The sequence below is a fragment of the Amyelois transitella genome, chromosome 16 (assembly GCF_032362555.1).
Source record: "Amyelois transitella isolate CPQ chromosome 16, ilAmyTran1.1, whole genome shotgun sequence".
In the NCBI taxonomy this organism is placed as follows: Eukaryota; Metazoa; Arthropoda; class Insecta; order Lepidoptera; family Pyralidae; genus Amyelois; species Amyelois transitella.
In genome coordinates this window covers 10,142,002-10,162,759 of record NC_083519.1, presented here as the reverse complement: position 1 = coordinate 10,162,759, position 20,758 = coordinate 10,142,002, and the positions used below count along the sequence as shown (strand labels likewise).

The 20,758-nt window shown below is 34.6% G+C and overlaps 1 protein-coding gene across 2 annotated transcripts in view; it reads left to right on the top strand.

The window, feature by feature from the left end:
* The first annotated feature begins 7,283 nt into the window (after positions 1-7,283).
* The window catches only part of LOC106129108 (myogenesis-regulating glycosidase), a 40,282-nt gene continuing 26,807 nt past the window's right edge, over positions 7,284-20,758 (top strand). The window contains exons 1-2 of one of the 2 annotated variants that reach the window (XM_013327576.2): positions 7,284-7,406; positions 15,968-16,529. In XM_013327576.2, the coding sequence (XP_013183030.1) occupies positions 15,984-16,529 (546 nt within the window). In that variant the 5' untranslated portion in view covers positions 7,284-7,406; positions 15,968-15,983. Of the gene's footprint in view, positions 7,407-15,967; positions 16,530-16,925; positions 17,796-20,758 lie in introns of those variants that run through there. The other variant, XM_013327577.2, reaches the window with a different exon arrangement.

Sequence of the window (20,758 nt, the reverse complement as noted above, 5' to 3'; positions counted from 1 at the left end):
TGGTTTTTGTCGTTCAAACGTATGGAATATTTGTTTAAACATGACTGGATAAGAAGTTTCCATTGACTAAAAGCGGAGCTGCGCGATATCAACCAATCAGAGCATTCCATTTTTTGTATACGCAACCTGATTGGTCGATACAAGAATCTGCTTCTATGGGAAATATATTTCCTCATTTTTCCCATTGGTCCAAGATTTTAAACTATGTTTTATGATATAAGCGACGCTTTGTCCCTTTTAAAGTTAATCATGAGCTCTTAAATATTTTACGTTAGATACAGGTATAAGATATGTATATGTATGTTGCGGATGTAATTTTTATTAGTATGTTGGCAACACTAGCTTCGATTGTGATTGTTTCGTATTACAATGTTTTTGTAAGAATTATTTGTTAGAAAAATATATTATGAAATGTATAATGTTTTTGCAATGGCGAGAATGGTATGTTTAACAGCCAAGATGATGAAATGAGTGGTAATATTTGTAGCGAATTTTCAAGATAGCACGCTCTTTTGATCCAATGTGGAACTAGTTCAATTCGTAATTGGTCAAATCACCTTCGCTATCGGTCCGAATAGTTTAATTTTAGCGTGACGTTGTTTTTTAAAAAGAATTTTTTTTGATGTTATTTCGTTTTACAGACAAAAATATGTTATGAAAAGACTTGTTTGAATGATAATTTTTTCACAGAAAGATATTTCGGTTTATATTTTCGATATTCTTATCTCTTGAAAAAAAAGGTGAGTACGAAGAAATACAAACAATGTGATATTTGTTTTATATACAACATATTCACGCCATTGTAAAAACATAAAGTATATTTAAGTAGTTGTTTATAAAACTGCATGACATCTAACGATGACAGTACTTAGTACCTAGATGTTAAAGGCGATTCTGATTGATATGCCATAAATTAAGGGTTAATTTTGGCCGAAAACCTAAATGTAACTTATGTTTCTCAAGTTCTGAACTTGTTTCTCGTGTTTGATATGATTATGTTATACTATTATAAGTTAACTAGTAATACGTTTATTTACCGGAAAATATTATATTGACTATCAATATTTTAATAAACTGTTTCTCACTATCAATGATTTGTGTATTAGTTTCTTTTTTTTTAGTACTCTTAATTTTTTTTTCTTTGTTCCATGTTTTATTATGTTTAAGTCCAAGATTGAATATAATTATACTTGTTGGTAGAGCATAATCATGTATTACATCGAATGTATTATTTGCTTATGAAAACCGTGCAATAAAATGAATAAATTTGTGAAACTTACCGTCAAAACTTATCGGAATCTATGTTTGTTCTTTACGAATTAACGAATTCAAATTCAATATCTATCTCTCTCTATAAGAGGTATAATGGAAGTGTGCGAAAGAGACGGCATTGTATTAAAAAATGTATATTGTTTTCTCGCTCTTATACAATACGTAAGAACGGGATAGCAATGTTTTGCAAAGTTTTAACGGCAAGATTTACAAATTCAATGGTATTTTTTGATACAGATCTATATAATGTCGTATAGCTTATTTTACGTTTACTAGTAATGTACGTTATTAATATATTAGTAGAAACGTTCTCTAAGAGGTATGTTAGTATGTATACTGTTTACGAATAAATATTCATGGTACGTTAAAGATTTTGACATATTTTGCACTATAGCATTGAGATTAACTATGCAGACATTAGTAGTGAATTTTAGTAAGAATTTATTATACGAATTGTATGTTAAATTATATGATAATGTGAAAAATTTATTTGTTTTTCTTTTTAAAAAGATTCTCTCATAATTTCAATGGCGGCGTACTTTTATAGTCGTTATTTTGAAAAAAAAAAAACTTTCAAATTTTGTGTCTGCATAGAATTTTAGTTTACTAAATTCACCAATTTTGCAATATTTTGAATTAATTTTATAATTTTCATTGGGCTGGTATTAAACGAGCGTTATTTTCTCTTAATTTTCTTTTTTTTAAGGCGATGGGCTAGCAACCTGTCACTATTTGGATCTCAATTCCATCATTAATCCGAGCAGCTGAACGTGGCCATTTAGTCTTTTCGGGCCTGTTGGCTCTGTCTACCCCGTAATGGATATAGACGTGACTATATGTATGTATGTTCCTCTTAATTTTCACTTGACGTTTGCTGACCAATTGATCAAGCTCTATTTAATGAAATTGTTATTATTGATACATTTATTGTTTTTTTGAATTAACGTTCATAATTATAATGACATGTCTCGACATTTTTATACTACTAATTTGACAAAATTGGGACTCGTATAAAATATTTATTTTCCAGAAAATGGGAATGATAATCACAAGAGAAAATGTACCTACATAAAAAAATAAAATATAACTTTTTATTAATAAAAATTTCGCTCGTTATGCCAAGCCCCCAAAAAATCACATATAACAGTATAATTAATAAAGTAATTAAATCGTGTTAATTTCATACATTCCAGTGTGAAGTATTCTCTCTTCTGTAATGTAAGTTAATCGTGTGGGTCACAATACTTCAACTAAATCAGTATATGATATAATATAGATTTTGCTTTAATAAAGTAATTGTATTAATTTTTGTGTTTTATTTGTTAGATAATAATCGATTTGTTAAATAGATTGCCAATCGTAAATTAATATATACATATATACATTTATATGTGTTTGTCCGTGGCTGAACGTGGCATATCAGACTTTTGAAGACTGGCTCTGGCAAGGGACGTAGAATTGATTATATGAATGTATAAATGTGTTTATAAATAGGACCACTCTATCTTTCCCCGCAAGGGATATAGGCGTGACCGTATGTATGTATAAAGATAACCAAACAAATCGTATGCATTTAAACCGGCTTCACAATCCTCTCAACAAATAATGCGTAATGATTGCTCGTGATTAGCGCGGCGGTAAGTCGTGACGTGCGAGTTAGCGGCCGCTGTGGAGCAGACGATTGGCCCATAACTATACTTCAATACAGATCTAATGCTGCATTGATACCTTTTTATAGCATTCCTACATACATAGCCACGTTTATATCCCTTGCGGGGTAGACAGAGCCAAAAGTCTTGAAAAGACTGAATGGCCACGTTCAGCTATTTGGCTTAATGATAGAATTGAGATTCAAATAGTGAGGTGGCTAGCCCATCGCCTTAAAAAGAATCCCAAGTTTGTAAGCCTATCCCTGAGTCGCCATTTACGACATCCATGGGAAAGAGATGAAGTGGTCCTATTCTTTTTTGTACTGGTGCCGGGAACCACACGGCTGACGACTGAAAAGTAAAATATATATACTTAGGAATGTAAAAGTAAAAAGAATTTATTCATAAAACACCATAACCAAAAAGACAAAAAAGGAAACAATAATACCTACTTATATACAAAAATAGACATGTAATATGGTGCTCCGGAAAAGTTACCCCCTCAGCATAATGCTGGCTGTAAACAATATGCTACACAGCCAACGCTGATCTTCTTAAAAATAAACAGTTACATAGTTCTTATGTAGATCAGTTTACTCTTTGAACGGCGATAGATAATCTGGCGCCAAATCCTCATTATTCAGTTATCTACGAGAAATCCCTGACCTCATCTGATATAAAACACCTCAGAGGACGTTTGCTGTAAACTAGACGTGTCCACATTATTTTAACTGCCCATTGTTTCCGATCGTTTACCGTTGTCAAGAATATTAGGATTATAGCGGGAGTGATGATTCGTCTCGACCGCCACGAAGGGAATAATAGAATAGAATAGAATAAATTTATTTTCAACATTGGATACAAGGTATCACTTATTGACGTCACATAACTTAAATCTAATTATAACTACTACCGCTTCCAAAGCGCATGTGTAGAAGAAGCGGCGGAACAAACTACACTGCAGCATTTTCATCGGACGTCAATTTACAAATATAGATCTCTTATATCTAAATCGTGGACGAATGCACATTGTCTACATTAAAAAACATGAATGAATGTAGAACTGATCATGTCAATACGAATATTTCGTCAAAGATCTTCCGCCAGGCTAGGTGTGATGCCTGGGGAACCGCGCGACAGACGATGTTGAGTCGAAGGTTGTATTTATGCTCCAATCCGTGAAATCTTTGCTTGCGCGATTTAGACTCTTAACACTTTATTACACAAAAAATTGCTTTTTTTGAAATCACACTCAGTTCTTGTTTATTTTACATTTAAGTTCATATATACTTTCGAGATTAAGCCGCACAAACAAACACACAACTACCACATTACGCATTCTATTGTTGAGTTTATCTGTTTGTATATCTGCATCTAATGGATATAATAGTTTAAGATAACCACATAGATAACATTGGATTAGATAAGTATGTTGTTATGTAGTTCCCGGCACCAAAAGCAAAAGAAATAGGACAACTCCATTTCCCCATGGATGTCGTAAAAGGCTACTAAGGGACGAGCTTATAAACTAGTGATTCTTCTTATAGGCGATGAGCTAGCAACTTATCACTATTTGAATCTCAATTCTATCATTAAGCCAAAAAGCTGAACGTGACCTATCAGTCTTTTCACGACTGTTTGCTCTGTCTACCCCGCAAGGGATATAGACGTGATTATATGTATTTATATGAGTGATTGATTCAAGGGTGACACTAAATGCTTTACTTAACTATATTTCTAGTAGTTTCCACGGGAACAAAATCTCGGACAATACTACGAGTAGTATTAATATATGTCAGTAGGTAATCTCGTTCTTTGTAATAATTCTCCCGCATTACTGATAGTTAAGGCGTCGCCGGTCGCTATCTCAGAATTAATACGTCCTGTTCTTCCAGACTTAAGATCAGATTACTTTTCTCAAAATTACCCTGTACATACATACATACATAAAAAAACGCCTCTTTCCCGGAGGGGTAGGCAGAGACTACATCTTTCCACTTGCCACGATCTCTGCATACTTTCTTCGCTTCATTCACATTTATAACTCTCTTCACGCAAGCTCGGCGGTTTCGGGTACTCTTGACCTGACCCTTTGCCAGGACGTCCTTAATTTGATCAAGATACGTCTAGGTCTTCCCACTCCGACCTTTCCCTCCACACCCTCCATGTATATCTGCTTAGTCAACCTGCTGTCATTCATCCTCTCCACATGACCGAACCATCTTAACATACCCTTTGCTATTCCTGTAACTACATCTTCTTTCTCATCACAACATTCCCTTATCACGCTGTTCCTTATCCGGTCACTCAATTTCACACCCATCATATTCCTTAACCTTTAACCTGTAAATTACATTATTCAAACACATACATATACTTGCGGGGTAGACACAGCCAACAGTCTTGAAAAGACTGATAAGCCACGTTCAGCTATTTAGCTTAATGACACAATTGAAATTCAAATAGTGACAGGTTGCTAGCTCATCATCTTAAAGAGGAATTCCAAGTTTATAAGCCTATCCATTATTCAACTTTTACAACACCCATGGGAAAGAGATGGAGAACCACACGGCACTTATATTAACTTGAGCTTATTATATTTACTTACGCTAATTATAAAACCTAGGACCCCCGGAGTAGTCTTTCCTTGATAACCACTACGCCATAGGGTCGTAAGGTCATCAAGGAATGATATGGACAGAAAGTTGGAGCACTGAATAATAGATTAGACGAGCATTTGACATAAATACATGTAATAATCTATTACTATAAATAAACGGCGACATTAATAAATAAAATGAGGGGACTAAGGGAATCGGGCAGTCCCAACTATATTACTTACCTTAGTACCTTTATCACAATGCCGTGTGGTTCCCGGCATCAATAGAAAAAATAATAGGACCATTCCATCTGTTTCCCATGGATGCCATAAAAGGCAACTAAGAGATAGGATTTTATACTTCTTCTTTTACGATGGGCTAGCAACCTGTCACTATTTGAATCTCAATTCTATCATTAAGTCAAGCAGCTGACCGTAGCCTTTCAGTCTTTTGAAGACTGTTGGCGCTACCCCGCATGGGATACAGACGTGATTATATGTTATGTTCTGTTTATGTTATATATGACACAATCAATCAATATTACCTACATGCGTACAAAGTCGCGGGCCAAAGACAGTTTAATTCAAATAAGTGTCAACTTTTCATGCGATGATTTGATAAGTAACCTTTGAACTTTTAACTTGAGATAAAATGAGAGACGATCTTCGCTAATGACCGCTGTTTATCTAGTTTTTAATTGACACAGCGGTATGAATGTATTCTCTTCTTGAGAAATCCGTTTTTGAGAAAAATAATACTGACTTTTCACTAACCATCGCATAACGTACCTATATCCTATCCTACTACTATTATAAAGGCGAAAGTTTGTATGGATGTATGGATGTTTGTTACTCTTTCACGCAAAAACTACTGAACCGATTACCATGAAATTTGGTATGTAGGTAGCTGAAGACCCAGAATAACACATAGGCTACTTTTTATCCCAGAGTTCCCGCGGGATTGATAGGGTTTCCATGCGGACGAAGTCGCGGGCGGCCTCTAGTTATTTAATACTTTCTTAATTAGAACCTGTAAAAATTATTTTAATTAAGTATGGTAATGTTTGAGATATATTCACGTCTTGCAGAGCACACTTTCAAGGGAAGTGTGTTTACATATATCATTACATACATATAGTAAATATTTGAAGGACAAGATTAAGCGTCAACTTAGTTTTCATTAAGAACTGCAGGCCAGTATCCATCCTAAACAGATTTAAAACCTTAAAAGGTTTAATAACAATTTGTCGACATATTTTAAAGGATTTGTCATACAAACATATACAGACATAAAATCTCGCCTCTTTCCTGGAGCTTTCTTCTTCTTCTGTTTCGGTCTCTGCAAGCGTTTCGGGAACTCTTGACCTGAGCCTTTGCCAGGACGTCCTTAATTTGATTAAGATACGTTCGTCTAGGCCTTCCCACTCCGACCTTTTCCTCCACAATCTCCTTGTATAGCTGCTTAGTCAACCTGCTTTCATTTAAGGATTTGTCAGGAGAGTTAAATCCGAAGTTATCAGTTATTATTCGGTGGTATTTAAAAAAATAAACTTATATTTACAAAAGTCTCTGTCTTATCGTTGTTTAATACAATAGGTTTTTTTTTAAATTAAATTTATTATTTAATTTTCTTCCAAGCGAGCACGTATAAGTTACGTTTCACAAGTCCCCACAAGTCTCCGTTTTTCCATACCTATCCAATTTTCAACCAATCCACTTTATACCTCTACGTAAGTATACATTGCAGACACAGATTACGTACTAAGTTTGATGGTGCTCGTGTAAACGTATAGATAATGAGCAGTGAGTGCCGGGCTCCTCTCCACAACTCTCGCAGTGTGTGATTTTGATCGATCGCTGTATTTCTTGCGTGTGAGGGAAATTCCGTAAGTGCAAAATTTTTTTTTAATTTACTTATAGGTAGGTTATATTTAAGGAAAAATTCTTCAGGAAAAACATTTTTCTCTCGCGCAATTTTGTGCCTTGATTGATTTCTGTGGTCCCTGTAAGGGAATTTCAATAAGAACGCGGTTTTGGATTCATTTTTGTTTTGTGTTAAAATTGATGCCTTAAAAATGTTAAAACTTGCAGTTTTGCAAAGTGATTTTTATAATGTGTCTGTATTTATCAAGACTAGGTGTTACTATTGACATTTTTTTTAAATGATGAGGTTAAGTGTCTTTCTATACAAACATACGCATTATATCCCTTGCGGAGTAGACAGAGCTAAAAGTCTTGAAAAGACTGAAAGGCCACGTCCAGTTGAATGTTTAATAATGATTAATCTGTGTAGTTTCTCAAAATTTAAGGAACATCAACATTTTTATTTTTCAAATAGAAATCTACTATTAAAATTTTCCAAGTTAAAAAGTGGATATAAAATTTCCGATTTGCAATCTGATATTTAACTGTATGACTTTAAATAATCTTCATATTCTTGTCAATTTATTTAAGCGCTACTGTCTAATTTCTCAAGTTATCGAGTCAACATTTTTTTCGTGGTTTACAAAAAGATTTTCGTTAAGTTTTTTTTTAAAATGCTAATCAATTTTACTTTTGAATTAATAATGTGAAAAATAAATTCATGTTCTAATTACAAACATTATAAACTTAGGTGGCAAATGTTATTTTTGTATTTGAAAGTCAATCTATTATTCTTCCTCCTGGCTTTATTAGTCTTTATTAGGCTTAGGCTTTATTAGTCCCGGTTGCATCCTCATCACTCTGATATATATATTTTTCTCTATTTTACTTAAGCTGACAACTTAGACTGCATAATATATTATTTTTGTGAAGTAACTAAATATATCTTATGAATAAAATTATATGTAGACAGAGCCAATAGTTTGGATGGCTTAATGGTGTTACAGATTCAGATAGTCACAGGTTGCTAGCCCATCACTTAAAAGAACATAATATATAGTTACGTCTATATCGCTCGCGGGGTAGACAGAGCCAACAATCTTAAAAAGACTGATAGGCCACGGTCAGGTGTCTGGCTTAATGATAAAATCGAAAAAAACCTAACATAAACCGAAAAGAAGTTAAACTATTTATGACGGTTAAATAAACCATATGTAATGCTTGCATAACTCGGTTCTTACGCTAGGGACCGACGCGATGCGCACACGCATGCATTTAGCATGATAATCGAGACCTCGTGCAAACAATGCACCCTCAGTGCAAAGGCAAATCTGCATATGTTTTGTGCTAATTTATTAACTAGTTGAAACACGTGACGTTTTCTAGGGTCTATACTCGCCGTTAAACAATATATAACCATAGATTTCAGGTACCTATCAGCCAAACCTCTGTTGTAAGAATGACCAATTTAAAAAAGTGGTGGATGTAATGAAATCAAAAATAAGTATAGAGGGATTGTGGCAAGTCGAAATATGCAGTGTCTGTCTACCCCTCTGGGAAATTTTATGTATGTACTAGCTGTGCCCGCGACTTTGTCCGCGTGGAATAGTTATATTGGGCATCCTTGAAGCCCTCAAGGATGAATAATTTCCCCCGTTTTTTTTCACATTTTCCATTATTTCTTCGCTCCTAATAGTTGCCGCGTGATGTTATATAGCCTTAAACCTTCCTCGATAAATGGTCTATTCAACGCAAAAAGAATTTTTCAATTCGAGCCAGTAGTTCCTGAGATTAGCGCGTTCAAACAAACAAACAAACTCTTCAGCTTTATAATATTAGTATAGATGTAAAAACATTTGGACGCTGCATTTCTAAAATCATCAACTAGCCCTACAGCTCAAACTGGACTTTCAAACTTGTCAAGAATATTGACTCTGTCTACCCCGCAAGGATATAGACGTGACCATTTTTATTTATTTCACGAAATGTTCGTGTTGAAATCATTAGTTTAATATAAATTAATATTTTTTAATGTAGATAATGTGCATTCGTTCACGATTTAGATTTAAGAGATTTATATTTGTAAATTGACGTCCGGTGAAAATGCTGCAGTGTAGCTTGTTCTGCCGCTTCTTCTACACATGCGCTTTGTAGTAGATGTGATTAGATTTAAGTGATGTGACGTCAATAAGTGATACCTAGTATCCAATTTTGAAAATAAATCTAATCTATTCATTCATTCATTCATATTACAGAGCGGTTTCAAGATAAACAAAATAGAATCCGTCCGTCTATACGTCGTACATAAAACTGCAATTTTAAACTTAACGAATACCTGACCAATCATAATAATGACTCCAAGTTAAGCGCTTAACCGCATTGATAGATAATAGTAGGAAAAACATGCTTTGTATTCTTAGAATGTTTTCTGTAAATAAATTGTGGTTTTTAAATGTTACATGTGCGCTAATCTTGATTTTTATTTATTTAAAATTTATACATACATACATTATAATTACGTCTATATCCCTTGCGGGGTAGACAGAGCCAACAGTCATCAAAAGACATAAAGGCCACGTTCAGTTGTTTGAATCAATAATAGAATTGAGATTTAATTAGTGACAGGTTGCTAACCCATCGTCTCAAAGCGGAATAATACCTATCCCTTAGTCGCTTTTTACGATATCAATGGGAAAGAGATAGTGTAGTGCTACTCTTTTTTCTATTGGTGCCGGCAACCACACGGCACCTTTCTTACTATTTCATAAATTTTTTGAAATTAATTTTGAACTAAGTATGTTTACATACAACCTTTATATTTTCTTTGTCCCAAAAGGGATAACTGCTTTACTAACGTGACATTTTTCTAAAAGCGGCTCATTTCCATACCATTATTAATCTTAATACGTACATAACAATTGTCATTATGTGATTTATACTGAAACTGTAATGGCTGCCCATTCAGCTTCACAATTTGTAAACCTCATTATAGAGTTACTTTGTGTGTATGTTTGTTTTAAATTATATCACCGAGTACATACATACATATAATCACGTCTATATCCCTTGCGGGGTAGACAGAGCCAACTGTTTTGTAAAGACTGACAGGCTATTTTCAGCTATTTTGCTTTAAAATTTTTTCAGAAGAGATTCAAATAGTGACAGGTTGCTAGCCCATCGCCTAAAAGAAGAATCCCAAGTTTATGAGCATACTCCTTAGTCGCCTTTTACGACATCCATGGGAAAGAGATGGAGTGGTCCTATTCTTTTTTGTTTTGGTGCCGGGAACCACACGGCACTATATAATTCTGATAACTTCGACCGCATGGAAACCCTATCAATCCCGCGGGAACTCTGGGATAAAAAGTAGCCTTTATGTTATTCTGGGTCTTCAGCTACCAACATAGGTACCTAAAAAATTTCATCGTAATCGGTTCAAGAGTTTTTGCGTGAAAGAGTAACAAACATCCATACTGACATCCTGACATACTCACGAACTTTCGCATTTATTAATATTAGTAGGATTTTAAACTATTTCTTGCCAAAGACTACAGTTGAACTAGCAAACATTTTCAATATCAACCTTTGGTATTTAATTCTGATAAAACAGTACCTACTTACTATTCTGAGACGTTAAGTGTTACGTAAATTAATTAATTTTATTTTGGTACTTGAGGAAACAAGAGGTAATGAATTAAGTAAGTAACAAAAAATTGATACAGTCAATTTCTGATTGGTTTAATATCGGTCGATATTGTTTAGGTAAGAGAAGAATTGATGAAGTTCCCTATGGTTCCCGGTACCAATAGAAAACATGAATAGGACCACTCCATCTCTTTCCCATGGATGTCGTAAAAGGCGACTAAGGGATAGGCTTAAAAACTTGGGATTCTTCTTTTTGGCGATGGGCAAGAAACTTTTCACTATTTGAATCTCAATGCTATCATTAAGCCAAAATTGTGAACGTGGCCTATCAGTTTTTTTTTCGGGACTGTTGGCTCTGTCTACCGCAAAGGATATAGACGTGATAATATGTTTGTATGTAGATATGTATTTTATTAACAACTGTAGAGTGGTAACAACGATTACGAAGTTTATGCACTTACTTAAATTCAACATGCAACGAATAACATGTGCCGTGTGGTTCCCGGCACCAATAGAAATAAAGAATAGGACCACTCTATCTCTTTCCCATGGATGTCGTAAATGGCGACTAAGGGATAGGTTTATAAACTTGGGATTCTTCTTTTTGGCGATGGGCTAACAACTTGTCACTTTATATGAATCTCAATACCTAAAAAACCTAGCGTTTTATTAACTCAACCTAGCATTTAACCTAGCATTTTTTTAACTCATTAATTCTGACTACGAGTATTTGTCTATAATAACTTAAAACGCGGCTTTTTAGTATTTCCAAGACTGTAGGCTCTGTCTACCCGTCATGGGATAATCTCAATACCTAAAAAACCTAGCATTTTATTAACTCAACCTAGCATTAAACCTAGCATTTTTTAACTCATTAATGCTGACTATTTGTCTATAATACGCGGCTTTTTAGTATTTCCAAGACTTGTAGGCTCTGTCTACCCGTCATGGGATAAAGGCGTGATTATATATATGTATGACCTGACCAACTCCCAACATTTTACCTATATGTACTTACTAGCTTTCCGCCCGCGGCTTCGCCCACGTGTAATTCGGTTATATAAAGCGTTTTTTAATGATCTCGACAGGGCTTTTTCTTCCACAGGCTGAAATCTTGTTACAACTGGAATTAAATATAGCCTGTGTTACTCAGGGATGATGTAGCTTTCTAATGGTGAATGTTTGAAATCGATTCAGTAGTTTCGGAGTTTATCGATTACATGTGTAAACAAACAAACATATAAAAAAATAGATTGTTCCTCTTTATAATATTAGTATACATACAAATCTATATAGAAAAAGTAAAGCGAGACAAAATCATCGTCTCAAAAGAAAAAAAAAACAGGATTTATAGGACGAAGAGGCCTTACAGGATTTCCTTCTGTTTAAGTATTTGCGTCTGATAGTCATCATCCCATGTGAATGAGCTGATGATGGAAGGTACAACTTCTCAACGGTTAGGAGTTGAAAGAAAATTCTTACGAAGTTATACGTACATGTGAGGCTATTAGGTTGACCTGATAATAAAAAGTAAATCTCATTAACGTTAAGAATTTAGGTGAAAATGGATGCGGACAAATTTCGTCTCTTCACTTGTTTCCTTTTAGCTGTTTGTATGGGTAGTGTTAACACAAAATAGGCATTTAAAGGCGTGATGTTATTAATGTTATGCATGTATGTACATAATTATGTATGTTATTATGTATGTTAAAGAGACGACTGAAAGTTGTCATACAAAGTCTTTTTTTTTAAGGATGGGAAATCATCAAATGACCTCTCCCGCTCTGGGTGGAACGGAAGGGAGTGTCAGACTTTTACTGACTAAAACCCACCTCGTTCCTTCAGTTGCCCTTTGCGTTCCGGGGCCACGGTATCTCGTTAGAACTTTCCCGCAGCCCCGGCTCAGTTTATCCCGTTTCCCCCCCTTGGGGGTTGACATTTCAAAAATCCCTTCTTAGTGCTCACTTATGTTACTAAAGGAACCTCTGTTCAAAATCTCAGACTCCTATACCGAGCGGTTTCGGCTGTGCGTTAATAAATCAGTCACCCAATCGCACCCCCTAAATCACGATTGGAGGGTAGTTTGAAAAAACTTATAATGTCAAACATATTTTGGCCTCTGTGGCGCAGCGGTAGTACGCTTGTCTGTGACACCGGAGGTCCCGGGTTCGAATCCCGGCCAGGGCATGATGAGAAAAGAACTTTTTCTGATTGCCCTGGGTCTTGGATGTTTATCTATATAAGTATTTATTATAAAATATAGTATCGTTGAGTTAGTATCTCGTAACACAAGTCCCGAACTTACTTCGAGGCTAACTCAATCAGTGTAATTTGTCCCATATATATTTATATATATTTACTTGCCTATGTACGTGTTCATGCCAAGTTTCAAGTTTATAAACCCAAGGAATAAGATTTTTCATAGAAACGTTTTTACCCCTTTTCCCCCCCTTGGGGGTTGAATTTCCAAAAATCCTTTCTTAGTGCTCCCCTACATATCCCAAGGAACCTACATTCCAAATTTCAGCTGTCTACGACCAGTAGTTTCGACTGTGCGTTGTCTGTCAGTCAGTCACTCAGTAACGGAAGAGTTTTATATATATAGAAGATGTAGGTTTATGTATGTGTATATGTATGTAGATATATATGTAGGTATATAATATATGTATGGGTATATGTGTATGTATATTTATCACTTGTCACTTATAATAAGTATGCTTGTAAAACCAGGAGGTGAGACCTGGTGTCTTGTGTGACAGGCTGTTTCAGCCTATTTTAAGCACCAGTCTTCACGAAATATCTAGCTTAAGATTGATGTTATGTTTTATGTTACTTCTATGTGTATTTTGTGAAGAAATAAATAAATTTTTACTTTCTTACTTAACATATTTCATTCTGTGTCTAAAAAATCTAACACTACCAGACTAGTCTAATTTTTAGCCTGGTTATCAGCCCATGTGATCAGGCCATATACCTCTAGTTACCATTGAAGATCGTTTGCAATCAGTCTAATTATAATTATCGTGATTTACGCTAATTTCCAAGTTCACGTGAGCAATGATGCCATACATTTTTGTTCATTACATCATTTAAGTCTTTGACTGTACCTGTGTAGGTGGATTCACACAGATTTGTCTAATACAAACATTGTTTTCAACTGGTAATTATTTCAGTTTAATTATTTTGATTCAAGCAATCCAATTATTATCGTCGCAAAACGGTCGGGTAAAAAAAGGATTATCAAATTGCGAAGTGCAGTGATCAAGTTATGTGTAATAAGGTGCTAAATTATATTTAAACTTATTGGATAATACGCGAAAAAAAAAAATTGTTTATTTATATGACTTTTGATAACATTTACTACAATGCAAATATACTTACAAAATTAATTTGAAAGTTTAATTCAAAAAACAAGAGCGACTAGCGACTTCAATGTATAATAGAAGTGTTGCATATAATATATTTGCAATATCAATGTTTTAAAAAAAATATTGATGCAGATTAAAAATGAAGTGTTTCACCGGATGCAACAAAGATGGCGTGAACTGTTTCTGGTGTATTTTCCATCTCGATTATTTAATTTATGCCATACTCCTAATAGTGCTATTGACAATATTTTTATATTTTATGCTGATTTAAATTTCTTCAAACTTCTATCAGGTAATTTTTATTGTGAGATTTAATAAAAATATTTAAAAAGCCTTTATTTTGTTTATTATAAAAAGATCCGTTATTATTTATGACTTTGAAACTCTCAAGGTTATAACAAATAATATAAAAAAATCTAAATTTATATTTTAGTAGTTCAAAAACGTAATGCTAATTTGGATTTTTTTAAATATACGAGTAAAGAAGTCATCTGTGATATTATCTACTTTAAATAAATTCATTCACGCCTTTTTCAAATGATAATTAAATGGAATTAATTTACCCTATATTTAATCATTAAAGACAGCCTATCTGAATTGACTGAGTCGGAAAAAGTGTGCAAGATTTCCGTGTCTGAATTAAAACCTATTGGAAAGCATTACGTTATGATATGAGAGAGTTACATACAAGAATTAGTATATCCTCTATTTCATACGTATGGCTATCTTAATCCTCAGAAAATCTCAACCTTGAGTCCATGACGCACTTTGCGTCACAATGTACATAAAAGAGTTTAAGCAAACGATGACTTTGTATAATACAGAGTACTTGTATATTCCTATAGATATTAGTGTCCAACACACCCATTCTAGGATCAATAATCAAAGGCATACCCCGGGCTCCTCTCCAGAGAGGCGAGGATGCAACCGGGACTAAAGACAGGAGGAAGAAGATTAGTGTTTAACTAGTTTTTACAGTCTTCTTCGGAGAGGATTCTGGGGTGCGCACTCTAACAATGACACTGCACCATGTAAGTCAGGTTTTTACGAAGCGACTCCCGTCTAACGGCCACAATCTTTGCGGGTAAACTTAAAATATGATAAAAGCTACACTAAATGACAATCATTTAGTCATTAAATAAGTTGATTGTCAAGTCTTTTGAGTAGTCAGTAGGTCCTCGGTTCGATTTTTGGCAAGGGTATTTTAATGATTTTCCCAAATATTTGAACATGGTTCTGGGTACATTGCGCTCATGTAATGTGGTTCTTATAACTGGTGTCCATTGGATATACAACATTAGAAATCGCGATGGGCCGTGTTTCATTTATTCATTATAAATATAATTGAAAAGGGAATTGAGACGGAAATTCATTTCCATTCACATATTTGTTTGAACAAACAAAAATTCTGAGAAGCCTTCAACTAATGATTCACATGATCACAAATTTGGCCACCGCTAATGAAAAATCGATGGTGCATGAATACCTGAGTATGTTTTACTGTGTTACGGCCAATCAGATTTCAGAACCTGATAGTAGTGTTATTGAAATAATACTCCTTCTCGTTACAGGTAGCTATGAAATATAATGGAAGGCGGGCGTTCGAGTAAAAATCAAGTCAGCAACGATGTGGCACAAGGTCTAAATTCACCTGAAATACAATCCAACGATGATATACCATTCGTCGATGATGTCGTTGAACTTGAACAGGTTAAAACTGAAGATCCCATTCGACCAACGAGACTTAGAGATGTCGAGAGAGGAGATACAAATGAGCCCAAGCCAAAAGCAGACAGGGTGATTCACGCATCGGATTTAGGTTCAGTGCACACTTCGCCAAATAGTGACACAATAGTTGTTAACACCCCAGAGGGGACTCTGTATGTGACCTTAGATCCATATTCGAGCAAACCTACTAGTCCGAGTACTCAATCAACGAGTATTTCTGATGCCACACCTAGCACTTCGAAGACCTTTGGTGAGAATGAAACGGATGCTCTGTTAGGGAAGGAGAGAGAGGATACGGAGTCACGAAGAACGAATCTGAGACGGAACTCTATTTCGATGCCAACGCTGAATAACCTGGAGGCGGAGGTTTTGAGACAACAGTACATGAATAAGCCCCAAGATGAGGTGAGTTATATCTATAAGTATTACAATGCTTCTACTAAATCAAGTTACTTGCAAAAGTCCATATATATGTCTTTATATACAGTGTTTATATAGTTCATATGAAAATGCGTATAATTTTTTTTATTAATTTCGTTAATTTTAACAACATTTTTGTAATATGTTAACAAGCGATTAACTTAATACCCGAATAGGATTACGATTGATCCGGTGTTACGGTTATTGACATGAAATTAGGGACACTTGAAAACATCATTATCTTTACTATTAGTCAACTTGCGCATCATACAACCAAATATGGCGGGGTGATAATGAGACATGGCCATAAAGGATTTTCAATTCATATTGAGCTCGTTGTTCTAGTGAATACAGACTTTGGTAAATCAAAAGATAAGAATTAAAAGTCTATCGATAGACGTCATAAGACTTTTATCAAGCGGGCGATAGCAATGTGATAAAATGAAGGATAGAAAATTTGCTCAGTTATTATTTTTGATCTTACTGTTTCATGTGTAACTGAGTGTATAAATTACTAATTATTAAAGTGAATAAACTGAAAATTGTGCCGGTTAAAGTGTTTTTCACGTTTTCCCACATCTAGGTCTAATCTGTCCTTGATTTAAAGATAAATGAGTCTTATCGTGTTTAAGGTTCCAAACAGAAGCCTCATTATCAATATTTGAGGATTTAGTTAAGATTTGCATTTCACGTGATGTTTTGAAATTGTAGCCAAATTTTTTTTTTAAATGTGAAAACATGGAGTAAGGAATATTAAAAAGCTATTATTAACAAGTAAAAAATAGGGACCCTCATAAATACTACAACTGCAAAATGAGAGTACGAAAGAAACCTGACCTAAGAGTACACATACCATCTTACCCACACGATTACGTAGAAATGCCACCAGAAACTAAAAGGCTAATTTTAGAAGCAAACCGAACGCCGAATGATATCAAATTCATCGATGAAGAAGACCCTGGATCATCACAAACCAGCTTTCAAATTGGTTCACCTATATCTCCAGTCCCTAGTGTCAAATACGCCGATCGACCTTCAACTCCTGAAGTCACTATATCAGGTCCGGAAGATATGAAAGTGAATAATGATAAAAGCCAACTGGAAGAAGCACCACAGTCCAAAGTGACAATTGCCGATGATGATATTGAATTCAGAAAACATCCAATGAGGAAAAGGTCTATTACAGTACCTGATGCTTTAAAAGATTTTCAAGCTATACGCAACATGTATATTAACGCAAAAGTGAACAAAGTAAGTACTAATATAAATTTAAAACTTCATAATTTCAGATGTATGTGTTTTTTTTTTCTAATTAAATAGTTTCGTCTGATATTGAAGTGAAATAGAACCTGTATTGACATGAACCTTAATATTTGTATGCTTTAAACAGCAAGACATAGCAAACTGTACTCGTATTATTATTGAACAACTGTAACTTTGTACCTATGTTTGACAAATAAATTGATTGATTGAAGATTGATTCCAAATTTTGACGTCGTGGTCAGGGATCAATTTAATTTAACAAGTAAAATGAAAGCTTAGCAAAGACTGCTATACAATGTTTGCCCTCCTGACGGGTTCCCATCTTGATGCGATGGGAGGGCTCAGTAGTCACGATGGAAATCGTGATGAAGCTAAGAGGAACCTTGGAACTACTAGAAATACTATTTTTATTCTTCAAACTAATTTTCGATTTCTTATCTCTTATTCATTCATTCGTATAGTCACGTCTATATCCCCTGCGGGGTAGACAGAGCCAAAAGTCTTGAAGAGACTGGTAGGCCACGTTCAGCTGTTTGGATTGGTTGCTAGCCCATCGCCCATCAGTCACTATTTGAATCTCAATTCTATCATTAAGCTACAGATGAACGTGGCCTATCTGTCATTCAAGACTGCTGGCTCTGTCTACCCCACAAGGGATATAGACGTGATTATATATACATATGTACTTTCTCGATGTTAGTGATCCAATCGAATGTGCAGTTTGCAATTGCATTACAGTAGTGATAACTTATAAAGTCTATGAAACTTTAAAATGAAATTGACATTGGCATTTATAACAATTGAACTAAAAATAAAAAATAGTCTAGAATTTAACTTACTTAGACAAATACGCGCAATAAAAATAAAAAATAACGACAGAACTCCCCTTGACACGGTTACTATGAATGGTACCCCACCTAAAGAAATAGATATCTAACGATGAAGAAACAGGTTCAATTTGTGACCAATCCTGAGGTCACAAATTGTCTAACGACATCCTTTAGGGACGTTCAAACGCGACTCTTCACTTTGAAGACTCCAAAGCGACAAGATATTGACGTAATAATTAATTGAAATTGCATTTTATTTCTCATCACAACGTACTCTCTCATTCTCAGCTGCTTGCCCAAAAGCTGTTAGTCTGTAAATTTTAACGTGTCAATTATTTATTAATAGCTGTGCCCGCAACTTCGTTCGCGTGGAATAGTGATTTTGACCATTATTGAAGGATGAATAATTTTCCCCGGTTTTTTCACATTTTCCATTATTTCTTTGCTCCTTATAGTTGCAGTGTGTTGTTATATAGCTTAAAGCCTTTCTCAATAAATGGTCTATTAAACGCAAAAAGAATTTTTCAATTCGAACCCAGTAGTTCCTGAGATTAGCAAATTTTATTCAAAACAAACAAACTCTTCAGCTTTATAATATTAATTTAGATAAACTTGAGATTCCTCTCGTAGGTGATGGATTAGCAACCACTATTTGAATCACAATTCCATCATGAAGGCCAAGGCATACATGTCCTTTGGCTCTGTTTGCCCCGCAAGACATATAGAGGGTATTTACCTAAATGGTTCTAAGCTTCATTTGACTGACTATTCAGCAGATACAAACATTTGGAAATTCGAAAAGCTAACTTAATTATGCGAATTGGTTTGGTTCGAATATACAAAGGGAATCCTGCTAATGCACCCGAAAGTAAAAATTTTCTTGTGATGATATCCAGACGATGTCACGGACAGGAGCTAATAACAGAGATTGTCTTGTGAAGGTCAATGTGATGTAACAAATTTGATAATCGAAGTCGTATCCCGAGGAGTCCAATTGATCCTCCCACTACTGTGTCCTATTTGCCTACAGTCAATTGTCCGTGATCTTAGATCCAGACCGATCTCATTCAAGTGCAAATCTTATAATCGCTAGAAATATGTAAAAATTTTTAAAAGTTTCATAAGCTGTCAATTTAGGATTTAATAACATCGGTTTTTTACACATAATTTGGTGTTAATAACGTAAAATTTGATTCGTTAAATTAATTTAGTAGTTCTAGTTACAAATTTGCAAATCAAATCGGAAATTCTGTTAAAATCATCCTGCAAATAAGTTGTCGTTAAAACATTTGTGAGTCGTATTTCACTGGAAATCTTTACAACATTTTTGTGTTATAAAAAGAAATCTCAAGCGATATCAACAAAATGAATAATGACAAGAAGTTCAACTCTTCCGCTCACACGTTCAAGTACCGGTCTCCTTTGTGGATCGAGTCCGATTCGGAAAGTAAGAGCAGCAGTAACAGCGGTTTGGGCAACAGCGATGACAGCATTCAAAGCCAGAGTTCTGGTAGCTCTGGTAGCATCAACAACTTCCTGGATTCTAAGGTATACTCTTGAGAATCCTCACATTTACTTCCTTACAAAAAAGAAACTGCTTTGACAAATATACGATCTTACTGTATCTAAGGTATCTACTTGTAAATCCTCCCTTTGTTTAATACAGAACTATTTTATGATCTTTGTCGGAACTTGTTTTGAAAGAAATTAAAACTGCACTTTCTGAAATATCTCACTGAACTTATATTTGGTTTATACATTAGGTATTAACATCCATGAGATTACAAAAAGTGAACTACGCTCTTCGGTCTTTTTAAAAATTTTGTGCAATATTCTATTTTTGTTCTGTTTTTTCTTAGTGGCCAGCAGTACTTTCAAATGACTGTACACCCTTTTTTACAGAAAAACTTCTTTGACAAATATACGATATTACTTTTACTCTTATTATAATACTGGCTTTAACTTAGTTTATACAGGACTAATATCTTCTGTGAAAGGTACCCTGAGAACTATGGATGTACGTGATTAAGTAAATTTCATGAAAATTGGTCTCATAGATACATAGAGAATATATACATAGAGAAAGAAGTGACAAACAAACTTCCTTTCGCATGGAATGGA